We start from the raw sequence: 15,000 nt of genomic DNA, 5'->3' as shown, positions 1-15,000 counted from the left end.
CGTACATTAACGTATCGAATATGTACTTATATATATATATATGTATATATATATATATATATATATTATATATATATATTTCGTTAGACATCTTGTTACGGTTCGTTGCAATTGCAGGTGCAAAATTTATATTATCAGACATATCTATCTATCTATCAAAAATAGATTAAGGTGAAACGAAGTCTACGATCGTTTTGTTTTAAATCCAACAAAATCGTCGATTTCTTTAAAATTTTATCATATATATGTACATATATATATATATATACATAAATACGTATATTGCATACATGGTGAAACACGTAAATGGGATTATTACTTCTACTGCCATCTAAATAAATAATTTTAATAAAAAAAAATTTTCAAGTGGAAGAAGTTGAATGGTTTCGAAGGTGTCATAATTTGACCTGATTGATTCCCTCTTTCTTTTTTTTTTTTTTGGTAAGTTAATCCGTAGAAGTAAGTTAATCATGAGAAGACTCATTGTTTGTTTCTTTTAATGGTATCATATATTTTTTTTTATTACATCAAAAAAAAATATATATTAATTTATTTATTTCCAAAAGCCATTAATTTAAGGATTATTTCAATTTTAAATATCGCAAAAAAATTGTATAAAGATATGTTATATTTAAAACGATAATTAACAATATTTAAAATAATATATCTCCTAAACTAATAATTTGTCGACATATATATATAGGTTAATAATATGTTAATAGAGTAATAATTTTTTTCATCTAACTTAATCGGGCGATGTATTAAAAGATATGTGATTCCACTGAAAAAAAAAAAAAAGAAAGTTGACCTTCATATGACCTTTATGCGTTCATCTAGAACGTCAGAATACATTCCCTTTCGAAGCCACTCTAATATTATCTGAAGCATTTTTCGCTAAAATCATTATTTATGCAGTAATTGAAGAAATTCCAATTATGTACTTCATCGTATATGAATATATATATATATATATATATATATATATATATATATGTATGTATGTATGTATGTATGTATGTATGTATGTATGTATGTGTATATGTGTATATACATGTATATATAAATATATATATATATATATTTATATATACGAGTATATTGACAATTTGAGTGTAATAGTTAACATACACACTTTGAATAATTTAAAAAACAAAAATCTCTTGTATATAGATAACGAACGATCGAAGTTAACGTTTCATATATATTTCAGAAAAATGATAAACGTAACAACCATGGTTGAAAAGGTTGCCAGGCAGCTTGAGAAATAAATAAAACGAGTTTAAGAGCTATAAGCACGAAAGCGGAAGTGTGAAGAACACGCCTCTTCCTTATATTACAATTTTTATTTAAAAAAAAAAAAAAAGAAAAAAGGAAAAAGGAAAAAGGAAAAAGGAAAAAGGAAAAAAAATCGAATATATTACATGCTAAGTCATTTCGAACAATCATCATTTTCCAACAAAAGTAATATAACCATGTACTCTAACTGCTCCTCTCTCTCTCTCTCTCTCTCTCTCTCTCTCTCTCTCTCCCTCTCTCTTATAAATAAACAAAAAAAATGTAAAATACTTTACTTCGTTTCATTCATATATTTTTAAAAAATTAAATTAATAAATTTTTTGAATAATTCTTTTTTAATCAATATTTATAATAATAACAAAAAAAAAAAAGAAATAACTAATAAACTAATAACAAAGAAAAAGATAAACAAATGATTTTGTAATATCACATTTTCAATAATATTTAATAATTTATAACGATATATTATCAAATTTATTATTATAATAACAAATATAAACAATATTTAATAAAATGTAATTTGTTTTCTTAAAGTTATTTACTAAATATTAAACAAACAAAGAAAAAAAAATATATACATATATATATATATATATATATATATATATATATATATATATATATATATATATAAACATAAGAAGAAAGGAGAATTTGAAAAAAAATAATATCAGAAATTTTTATAAATGACATGTGTCAACTTATACATGAAGAAAAAAAGATATATTATGTTTCAAATTTATTAAACGAATTACGAAACGAAAGAAAAATAGAACGTCAGGAATGAAAAATAAAAATAAAAAAAGGAACGGTCTCATAAACGAAAAATAAAAGGAACATAGAAAGTGATATTATAAATTTATAAAAAAATATGCTATTAAAATTCAAAAAGAAATACCTATGCAAGAACAAAAACCAATAAAAACTAGTCGATGTTACGGCATCCTAATTAATGCAAAGATCACTTGTGTTAAATCGCGTGAATCCATTCGCAACGTTTTCTCCTGCACATCTCCTATTTATATACATATGTATACGTACGTACATACACACACACACACATATATATATATATATATATATATATGCACAAATCATACGTACATACATACATACATAATACTACGGTTAGAGGAATAGAGGAGGATGAGCAAGAGGCAACGAAACGCGACGTCCGGAAAAAAGGACGATGGCTTCTTGCGAAAAAGGGAAGAGAGAGAGAGAGAGGGAGGGATGGATACGAGTAGAAAGAGATAAAGAAAGAAAGAGAGAGAGAGAGAGAGAGAGAGAAAATCATCTGGCGAGGTCATCTCGATCGAGGCCTTGGTCATCAGGCGAAAGTGAACTCCCTCAGCTTCTGTTAATTAATAGTTATGCTACTTATCTCGTTCATGTCTCTCTCAATATCTTTTCATTTTTCTTTTTATGTTTATCCCTGTTCCACCTCCAAACCACTCATTCAGAATTCCATGAAACCAGAATGAACCTTTCAATACTAACATTTTTCCCTTATCGTCTTCGTTATTAACATATTTTTGAAATAATTCGATCAAATTTATATAATATATATATATATATATATATATATTTTTCTTTTTTTTTATTATTAGATAAATAACGTGTGTATATGTGTGATTTGTTAATTGCTTAAAAACATAGAATACAAAATCTAAGTTAAACACATAGACACGAATTCTAATGGAATTTATGATGCATTTTGAAAGAATTAAGTAAGATAAAATAAATAATAGTAAAAAAATTTGTCAGATAGAAATAATGTCATAAAAAAAAAAAAAAAAATGTTACTTTAATGATAACATAAATATATAAATTCATATATTAAAAAATAAAAAATATTAAAAAAAAAAAGAAAAATAAAAGAAAAATAAAAAACTAATGAAATATCATTCAAAGAGAATGAAATGATATGAAATTTTCTATTAAAGACGTTAGATAGATTTTTTAAATTCAATATTAAACAAATTTATAAAGATATATTTACATGGATTATAGTACATTAAAAAAAATAAATAAATAAAAAGAAAAAAAAAAACGAGAGAAACAAGATCACACGTACCGCAATTATAAACCAAAAAGTACAAAATAATAAAACGAAACAAAAAGTGAAATGGAGGATAATATTTTTCCAAGTATTATATTACAATCAATAATTCCCATGAATATTAATACAAATATTATAAATGCATAAAAATAACGTCTTCTGGTTTTCGTGATTGATATTGACTGGGACGAACTCGAAGTAAACCGGATGTAAATTCAACTTGACGTGAATACGATCGTTTCGTCTTTCTTACTCTTACGAAGAACAAAAGAAAGAGGAGAAAAGGAACAAAAAAAAAAAGAAAATAATAAAAAATGAAAGAATGATGAAAGAAGAAAGAAGAAAGAAGAAAGAAGAGAGAAGATAGAGGAAAGAAGAAAGACAAGAGCGCGAGTGTCAACGTCCTCCAATGGCGTTCGAGAAGACGCCATCTCGTCTAACTAAGAATGAGTTAGTCCTCGTGCGTTTGAATCATGCACATTTCTTATTTTTATTTTCTCCATCTTTTCCTTCTTCTTCTTCGTCTTCTTCTTCTTCTTCTTCTTCTTCTTCTTCTTCCTCCTCCTCTTCTCCTTTTTCTTATTTTTCTTCGGTAGATATTACTCTCTAAGATCTTGGCACGGCCACGCTAATTGTGCGAAATGCAATAACGCATAATGTCAGTCATATAACCGCGGTTAAAACCATTTTCATTCCGTCCGTTAGCATAGAATTGATGCTGCTTGCAGAATCAAAAGAGAGAGAGAGAGAGAGAGAGAGAGAGAGAGAGAGAGAGAGAGTGAAAGTGAGATAGAGATAGAGAGAGAAATAGAGATATACAGGATGGTCCAAAATTTCCTAGGTCATTTTAAAAATTGATTAATCTTTTCAGAAAATTTTTTTACTAATCTTTTTTCTTTTTCTTTTTTTTTTTTCTTCTGAAATTGTAATACTATAAGCCTACATGTTTATTTACGATCGCACAAAAAGAAAAGAAAAGAAAAGAAAAGAAAAATTAATCTAAATCGGTCGTCAAGAAAGAGTAATCAATTTTAAATTAAAAAATTTTTTTGCTAAATTTCTTAATCATTTCAAATATGATTGATATATATATATATATATATATATATATATATATATATATATATACACATTAGAAATACGTTTGTAAATCAAATATTTGACATTTTCAATTTATAAATAATTTTTTGTTTTCTTTTTTTAAATCGACCTTGGCTATTTTCAATCAACCTTAAGATATTCCATTGCAGACGAAAAAACGAAATATTTTTTTAGAGTTTCTTATTTTCGAATAAAAAATATATCTAATTAATATCCAATTAATATCTAATGAATATTCTTATCCATACATAGATCTAATTGAAATGCTTAATATTTATTTACACGAATTAATATATCTGATTAGGTAATAAAAGAAAGAAAGCAAAAAAAAAAGGATAGATTAAACAAAAAAAAAAAAAAAAAATGGAAAACTCGGAAGGATTTTATGAAATAAGATTTTCGAGATAATTTTCAATATTTTCTTGCAAAATTATTTCTCATATACTTATATATTGTTATATATATTGTATGTGTATATGTATATATATATATATATATATATATATATATATATATATATATATATAAAGTCGTAAGATTAGTAAATAAAAAATTAAATCTTAAAATTGACTAATATAAGAAACTTAATGAAAACGATTGTTATCAAAAAAATAATGTTAAGAAAAAATGGAAATGTGTGTATATGTCTCTCTCTCTCTCTCTCTTTCTATGTGTGTGTGTTATAAAATTACCGACGGTCGATAAGTATTTGTGTTATGTCTCATACTCGTGTTCATCGTCGCGTACGATCTTTTATCTTCTTCTATCTAGAGCTGACGTTATATATCATACAGATATACACACACATATACACACAGATATATATATATGTGCATATATATATATATATTATATATAATATTTATATACATATACATATACACGGAGAAAATGCACATACATATATATATTTGTGTGTACATCCTGAGGTCACGGCAGTCGCACCGGTGCATCGGCTGCAGCCGATGCATCATCCATCATCATCCTCGTTTCTATGCACGCTCATGTCTCTTCCATAAGCACGAAGATTGCGTCTCCGGAATTACACAACGAGATCGACCATTCCGTTCCTTTTCGTTCCTTTCGTTCGATGTCGTTGAATTTATTACAAAACTTATTCATCCAACGATCGTTATCTCACGACTGTTATGCTTCGGAACCTACACGATCCTGTTTTCACTCTATTCACCGTTCCATTTTCTTTATTTTTTAAATTTATTTAATTTTTTTTAAACAAACTTTTGTTATTTTTCTGTTTTTGTTTAAAAAATTTCCTTTACTTTATATATATATTATTATTATTATTATTATTAAAGTAATAATGTAACTATAATGACTTAGATATCAATAAATTAAATAATATTTCAAATTTATCAAATTTATCAATGTATTATATATAAATATTAATACTTATCAAAAAAGAAAAAAATATATATATAGTATTATTATTATGTCTCTTGGCAAACATTAATTAATAAATAATTTTGTATCGAAGAAAAATAGAAAGGAAATTAAAAAAAATATATATATATATATATATATATATATAATATCTGTTTTAAATTTAATATATAAATATTCATTCATATATTTAAAATATGCTATTGTTAATTTTAAATTTTATTTGTAAAATTTTATTTCTACATTATATTAATTGTTAAATTTTATTTCTACAAAATTATCCAAAAATACTAATTACGAAAAAAAAAAGAAAGAAATAACATTTCTGACGAAACCCTAATAAACCTAAATAAAGATCGTGTCACAATTGACAAATTTTTAAAGATCTTTAACATTTTCCAAAATTACCTATTAACAATTAAATTTTTATTATAAATCAAAATACCGTTAGATCTCTTTGGTACGATCGTATTCGCGTTGATTCGAAATGCTTAAAAAAAATTTTTAAGTTCGTCTAAACAACTACAATTGATCTAATGTTATCCATAAAGTCAAAGAGCCCGAACAAAAAAAGAAAGAAAAAAAAAAAAAAAAAGAAAAAGAAAACAAAAAGAAACAAAAAGGAAATAAAAAATAACGACTATACGACGTATACCTATGCCTGACATAGGATAATAATCTCGTAAACGTGAAATTGTTCTCGCCCGATTACGTTAACTCCATTTTCTCACTTCGCATAAATAATTATTCTCGTAACGAGCATTGTTGATCGATGATGTTACGAGCAAACTAGCCACGTAATATGCTGTGCTCGTAATGCTTCCTAATCGCTCATACATACCAACTTAAAATCTTCATTTCGATGCAAATGAAAGTGCATCGAAAGCAATAAAGAGAGAGAGACAGAGATATAAATAGATAGAGAGAGAGAGAGAGAGAGAGAGAGAGAGAGAGAGAGAGAAGAGGGGAAGGGGGAATGGAAACGCGATGGTTTTTCTTGAAGGATTCTTTAAAAAAGAAAAAAAATAAGGACCAAAAAAAAGAAAAACACAACAAAAAATAAAGATAAAATCTGCCATAAAAAAAAAGAGTGATAGAGCAAGAAAAGAGAAAGTATTGTAAAGTCACGATCGATAGCTCAATAAAAAGCGAAGATGTACGAATATTTCCGAGAGATGAAACTTGTATATCCGGCTTTCTTTATGAAATATTTTTTTCAAGTGTTATTTTTTTTTCTTTTTCCTCTTTTTTTTTTTTTTTTTTTTTTTTTTTTTTTTTATTATCATAATAATTTACAGAGAGAGGACTGAAGCACGAATTTTTTTTTGTTTTGCTGAGACTGAACAGTTAATCATACGTAACCCGTTTTTCTTTTTCTTTGATCGAAAAAAAAAAATTTATAAGAAATTTTTGTAGTATAATCAAATATAAATATATTTATATTATAAATAATACTTATATATATATATATATATAAGTATTAGAATATTGTATATTTAAGTATAAGTAATTATAAATATTACGTAATATATTGTACTATAGTATAACTAATTTTAAATATAGTGAATTATAGTATAATCATGTATAAGTATTATTACATTATAATATAATCAAGTATAAATATACTATTTTGTATCGTAATGAAACTATCAATATAATTTATATATCTGGAATTTTTTAGAAAATTTTCTGTTGAAAAATATTGGAAAAAGAAAAAAAAAAATTATAATGAAAAATACAATTCGTTATCCAATTAAAAAATAATAATAATAATAGAAAATCGAATAATATAATGAAAATTTCATCATTCAAACATAATAACTAGCAAGTATTTTTATGATAAAGAAAATAAAAAATAATAATAATACGCACGAAAAATACAAATACATACATATAGACATATGTGTGTGGGCGTGTACAAGATAAATGACTATGAAAGTTAAATGATTTTTTTAAAAGGTCGAATCTTTCGAAATGAATTCGAAACGACGATAGAATTCTGTAAAACAAAAAACAAAAGAAAAAACACGACAGGCATAAATTTCCCAATTACGCATGATCTTCGAATGGATACAAAAATGAACACGTGTATATCCATTTAAAATAACCATTCGTTGTACTCATTCATTCTCATTCGTTAGAAAAACTTTTCACGTAACAGATCACAAACTGTATCCATAAAACAGCCAATAGCTGTTAGGAGTTAAAAAAACAAAAAAAAAGGTATACATTACGACGCTATAAACGTATTATTATTAACATAGAGCGCATTAGGTATGTAAATATAGATACATATGCGAGCACACATGTGAACGATTCTCGTATACGTTAAATTCAGTTTTTAAAAAGTAAAATATTTTTCATCGAAATCTTTCTCTAATAATTTGATATTAAAGTATAATATTTTAAAAGGATTGAAAGAAAGAAAGAAAGAAAGAAAAAGAAAGATTGATTCTAATTAATGATCTGTAATATTATTAATACGGACTAATTGATATTTACATGAGCGAACATATATATATATATATATATATATATGTGAACATTTTGAACGTAAAGTTTCAAAATTTCAACTATTTCTCGTTTTTTTCTTGAAGTATATTGAAACGTAATTTTTTATTGACTAGAAAAAAATTTATTAACACTGAATATTAGATATATGTATTTTTAAAAATTGAAAGATAGAAATAATTTGTATGCATCATCATCTTTCTTTTTTTTTTCCATTGAAATGTAGTTTTTAACTGATTAGAACAAATTCACAATTTCTAAATACCATTAATATAAAAAATTATATATATATATATATATATATATATATATATATATATTTATTATATATATATATTCATATATAGATTTGAACATATGTGAACACTTGAACACGATCATGTCACCTAAATTATTACTTCTCTCTCTCTCTCTCTCTCTCTCTCTCTCTCTCTCTCTCTCTCTCTCCCTCTCTCTCTGTTTCTCTTTTTATTTATTTTTCAAATTAAAATGAAATTTCTATACAGATATTAGGAAGAAAAAAAAAAAAATTCAAATTCAAATTTCTAATGGCAATAAAAAAAGAAAAAAGTCTATAAATTTGGGAAACGTTCGTGCCTAAATCTTCGAATAAGTCCAATAAATTTGTTAAAAGAAGATCTTCCATTAAAATCGTTTCAGATTTTATTTTACTTGTGACGAAATCAAAATGATCACTTGGGATTGAATCTCGCAATTGATTGCTAAATATCGCAATAGTACAATTTCCATTTTTGATCTAGTAGATTTCAAGGAAGATCTAGATATCTACATATACATATATAGTGATACATACGTGAACATCGACGATGACGACGATGAACGTTGAATACGATCGATCGATTGATCGATGGACCGAATAAAATTACTGTTAAATGGTATCTCTTTACTACGTTGATTATTTTTAATCGCTGTTAGTAAAATTATAAAATAATTAAAGAATAAAATCACAAGTGAAAATATATACACGCACACACAAGTACACACATAATAGGACAAACAGTATGCGAACGATCATAGTAACTGACGATCGTAGGTACGTGAATGAAAATGATTATCCAAGATCAAGATCTAAGAGAGAGAATAAAAGAGAAATAGAAAGAGAGAGAGAGAGAGAGAGCGCGCATGCTCATCGTGATCTAAACTGAGCGTGGCAAAAGACAAAATGGCAAGTTCTAAGTTTTAAAGTCGACCTCGTAAATGCGAAATGGTAGTCTTGTGTATAGTCTTGATACTCCAGTATTCGATGTCATAACTGGCCTCCGGTTTTACGGCAAAACCAGTCAAAGCCATTGTCGACGACTACGATGACAACGACGACGACAACGACGACAACGACGACGACAACGACGACGACGACGACGACGACATGAGAACAAGAAGAACAAGAAGAAGAAGAAGAATAAAAGGAAAAAGAAGGAGTGTAAGAGTTTTGAAGACATGCGCGTTAATGTAGATCGTGAATCCTTATGTCACTGACGAGAAAGAGAACAGAAAAAAAAATGAAAAAAAGAAAGAAAGAAAGAAATAGTATTGTCCTTCGTTACGAGTTTCAGTTTCAGGGTTTTTTTATGTGACAGAGAAGTCTCTCTCTCTCTCTCTCTCTCTCTCTCTCTCTCTCTCTCTCTCTCTCTCTCTCTCTTTTTGTCATTCTGTCTCCTTTGCGCATTTAATACTAATCTCAACTCTTCTCGATTTCAATGGACACTAAGTCCGCGACCTTAATCGTTCTCAACCGCCATATTTTCCTACTTTCTGAACCACATTACAGTCACGTATTGTAGACACAGGTACGACACGTTCTCGATGTTGATAATTAGTGTTTCATTAAGAGAATGAGAAAGAGAGAGAAAGAGAGAAAGAAAAAGAGATCCGATCTCTTATGCGATTTCTTTTTTTTTTTCTTTTAATAAAATTTTTTCGCATACAACGAAAAAAAAAAACTGTATTTTGTTATTATTTTTAAGAAATGTTATATAAATATATATATATACATATATATACATATATATACATTTATATATCATATAATATCTAACATAGTAAAAATTTTGATTTTTAAAATATTTTGAAACTAAACGAATTGAACTTATTTCGACAGATCAAATACGTCCACTCGAATCATTCTAATACCTAGTAGAGTAAATATTTTCTACTGAGTGATTTCTATCAAGGCAATTAACTTTTCCTTTCGACGCAATTAAATTTTATCGCTTAGAAAGAAATGAATATTCTAATTTCGTATTTAACACATTAAATGTGAAAATGAATGAACGAAAAGTATAAATATGAATACGTATAACTGATCCACATAATATATATATATGTGTGTGTGTATGTGTGTGTGTTCTTACTCACTTTCCCAGATGTGGGCGAAGATGGTGATGGATTTAAAGGTTGCTGTAGATGATACATCTTCGGTGTTAGCATAGCTGGAGGTGCTACAAGGCTACCCGGGCCGACAGCCACGCTCGTCATGGTCATTTCCGATAGTAACGGTCGAAGACCTTTGTTCTTTTGGAGCACTAATCCGCGCCCTTTTGCGATCCTCGTAACCTTTCATCCTCGTGCCGTCGAACGTCTTAAAAACATAAAAGAAATTTTTCATTAATATCGAAACGTCATATTAATATTCAAATATAAAAAGAATTAATTTCAACAAACATTTCGATACAATTTATTTATTTATTTTTTCTTTTTTTTTTTTTTTTTTCATTAATATATTTCGATATCTATTAAAAAATATTTCTTATATTTACGAGATTTTATTAATTGAAAACATTTCCGTCGTTATCATTAATATATACATATACATATATATATATATATATATATATATATATATATATATATATATATATATATATATATATATATATATATATATATTTAAAATGTTATATGTGTTGAATACGAAATAACGAATATTTATGTAACATCAGTTCATTAATGTAAATTTAAATTTTAAGAATAATTACGTACATATAGACATTTTAATATTAAATTTTGCTGAAATTTCGAAATTATTAAATTACCGCGTACCTATTTATAAATATATACATATGTATTTATTATTCGGTTTGTCATGATTTCGACATTATTGAATTACTACATATATGTCTCTATACGTATGTATAACAAATTTCGACATTACTATATTAATACACGTATATATATATATAGATATATATATATATATATAAATCTCTTTTTTATTCATTATTTAAGATAATATTATGAAATATAAAAAACGATCGTAAAAGATAATCGAATATTCGAGGTAATCTTGATGTCTCTGACCTTTTTGCAAACACATACACACACATATACATACACACATGCACATGCACACACTCTCTCTCTCCCTCTCTCTCTCTCTCTCTCTCTTTCTCTTTTTGAAAGATCAAGAGAGATAAACGTAATATATCTACGCAAAATTGTTTTTTCTTTAGACACGTTCTAGACGCGTTCACCGTGATATTATTATTTTTTTGTTCTTTTTACTCTTTTTTTCCTCCCTCTTCTTTTCCCTTCGCGAATTTCTTTTTCTCGCGTCAGCGTTACGTTGGTTGGCCAAGCGTACGATAGCCAAGCTAAGACTAACCTAAACTAAGTTAAGTTAGAAAGAATTAGCATTTCGTAGACGCTTTCTAGGTCCGCCCGAATCTCTCGTCCGGCGCGACGTTATGGCGCAATTCTGATCTATCTATCTCTATCTATGTATTTATCTGTCTGTCTAACGATCTATCTATCTATCTATCTTTCTCTCTCTCTCTCTCTCTCTCCCTATCTCTTTCTCTTTCTTTTTTATTCATTCGGACGAGAGTGAAATTGCACGCTGGCATTGTCGTATGTCGTAATCCACGATCGGAGTTGCTACTGTTACTGTTGTTGTTGTTGTTGTTGCTGTTGCTGTTGCTGTTACCATTACTGGTTGTGCAAGGAATCTTTCCTTCTCTATCATTAGATCGTAATAATGATTTTCTCGCCTTATCGACTTTACTTCCGCGATACTTTTGCTCCTCTCTTTCCCTCTCTCTCTCTCGGTCTTCCTCTCTCTTTTCAATTCTTTTGATAATTTTCGTTAATTAACTCAGTATGATTAGATTATGCAAATCCCTTAAATTTATATATATATATAGGTATTGTAAATATATTAGTGTAATCATACGATAAGACTATATAGATATGTGAATGTGTATGCGTGTATATATATATATATATATATATATATATATATATATATATAATTTTATTACTATTTTGAAAGGGATAAAAGAAAAAGTTAAATTAATTGAATGAGTAATTTCATTGAATTAAGATTTTACACATTAAAAAGTAAACAATTTAAATGTTAATGATATATTTAAAATATAAAATATTAAACATTTTAAACTGAATTACGATCGCTTGATTTATATTAATGATATCAATTTCATTGATGCTATATCGAATTTTATCAATGAAATTATCAGAAATTAAAATTAAAATTGATTTGACATTTAACACTTTATATGATAAATGATATATTATGTTTTTCTATATATACATACACATGTAATAATTTACTAATTTTAAAATTTAAATTTCGACAAAATTAAATTTATCTATTATTTTCTGTTCCGTCTTCTTTATATATACATATAAAATATACATAAAAAATTTTATATATATATATAAAATTAATCATGAACGATTATATCCAGATCATTCGAAAATAAGTTTATTTCGAATGATTTGGATACAATTGTGCACAATTGTATCCAAATCATTCAAAAAAGAAAAAAATTTAAATATTCATTATGTTTGAGGGAAAACTATGTTTGAGATAAAGAGATGGAAATGAGGCACACAAATTAATTCAATGATCGTTCTTGCATTTGCCATATTCGAACAACACGCTTTAATTAACAGACCGAGATAGAAGATAATTGTTCTATCAGCTTTTTCTTTCCCCCATATCATCCTGTTTTTACATCGACAAAATAGTTAAAAAAATATATCGCATGTAACCTAATCATAGATTATAAAATATAAAATATAAAAAAAACGAAAAAAATAATTATTATTAAATTCTATATTTTATTAAATGATATATATATATATATATATATAATAAATAAATAAATAAATTTTTAATAGTAATATTTATAAAATTAAAATGTTATATATGTATGTGCGCGTGCATGTGTAAAATAAATGATTTATATTAATAAAAAAAAAAATTATTATAATTTAATTATAATAACTTTTTAATTATTTTTATTTAATGTATAAATTAGGATAAAAAAAAGGCCTTCATAACCGATGGACAATTTTTCACTTGATATTAAATATAATAATTATAATAAAATAATATTTTTATTAATTCATTAAATAAAATAATATTAAATAATTATTCGATTAAATATTCGATTATATTGAATACTCCGATATCCTCTTTATCTTATATAATATTTGTCCTAGAAATTAATACACGTCCCCGATAAAGGACACGAGATTAAACTATCTTCCCATCGTCCTTGAATAACGCAACGTTGCTGCTCCACTTTCGTTTACGAATCTCCTGACAAATTTCATTTTAAAAAATACGAACGGCGCGCGTGTGTCCTTAAAATAAAAAACAAAAAAGGAAAAATAAAAATATCTTGACTTATATGTACATATGTTCATGTACTTATTATAATTATATTCAAATATGTTCTTTATAAATGATTATTTTTAATCTAATGCGAAGAAATAATATAAAAAAATAATAATTTTTAATCTAATAAAAATTATTCGATGCGTAAGCATTAGAAAAAATTATTCATTAAAGAAAAGATTCAAGAAAATAATATTATAATATTATAATAGTAATCTTTTTCAATTTAAAAGAAGTAAATATTTTTATAGTTTTATAGAAAAAAATGTTTACAAAAAAAATGATAATTCCCAATAAAAATCTGATCATAAATATTTGACGCATATACATTAGAAAATTATTATTAAAAGTTTATTGTAAAAGAAAAAAAAAAAATAATCGAATACTCTAATATCCATAATAATCTTATAATTATAGAATTAATAGGAGAACTGATTATTATTAAAAGATTTCTAAATAATAAAAATTTATTACAAAGAAAATTCAAGTGCGATCATTAATGTCTCGATAATAATCCTATTAATTGATGAGAGCAATAAGATATTATTATTAAATATTTTTCATAACAAAGTAAAAAATTACAAGAAAATAAAAAGAAATAAAAAAATTGCATAAAAAAGTTTTACAATTTAAAAAATAAATAAATCAGAAAATTATCAAGAATGAGCTTATTTATTTTCGATATCATCTAGGAACTTATGATTCATCCTATATCTTTATCATATATATGTATAATCCTTATAATTATTAATTTAAAATCAATGTTTATTAAAGCATGTTAAATACAATAATTATCATAAATCTAATGAATCTAACGGTAAACGAGGAACTTTTGGTACATCCTGTACTTCGATCATATTTATACGTATGTATATATGTACTTGTAAAGTACATATATACGTATAATCTCATAATTATTAATTTAAAATCAATTGTGATATTAAAGCATATTAAATCATAATTCACA

At 25.7% G+C, this 15,000-nt stretch overlaps 1 protein-coding gene across 5 annotated transcripts in view; it reads right to left on the bottom strand.

Moving 5' to 3' along the window:
• LOC124949067 (probable serine/threonine-protein kinase DDB_G0282963) overlaps positions 1-15,000 on the bottom strand; it is an 87,508-nt gene that overhangs the window by 22,453 nt on the left and 50,055 nt on the right. For 4 of the 5 annotated variants that reach the window (XM_047493599.1, XM_047493600.1, XM_047493601.1 and 1 more), the window contains exon 2: positions 10,748-10,970. In XM_047493599.1, the coding sequence (XP_047349555.1) occupies positions 10,748-10,873 (126 nt within the window). In that variant the 5' untranslated portion in view covers positions 10,874-10,970. Of the gene's footprint in view, positions 1-9,185; positions 9,277-10,747; positions 10,971-15,000 lie in introns of those variants that run through there. The other variant, XM_047493603.1, reaches the window with a different exon arrangement.

The sequence above is a fragment of the Vespa velutina genome, chromosome 5 (assembly GCF_912470025.1).
Source record: "Vespa velutina chromosome 5, iVesVel2.1, whole genome shotgun sequence".
NCBI lineage: Eukaryota > Metazoa > Arthropoda > Insecta > Hymenoptera > Vespidae > Vespa > Vespa velutina.
This window is presented reverse-complemented; position numbering and strand designations above follow the sequence as displayed.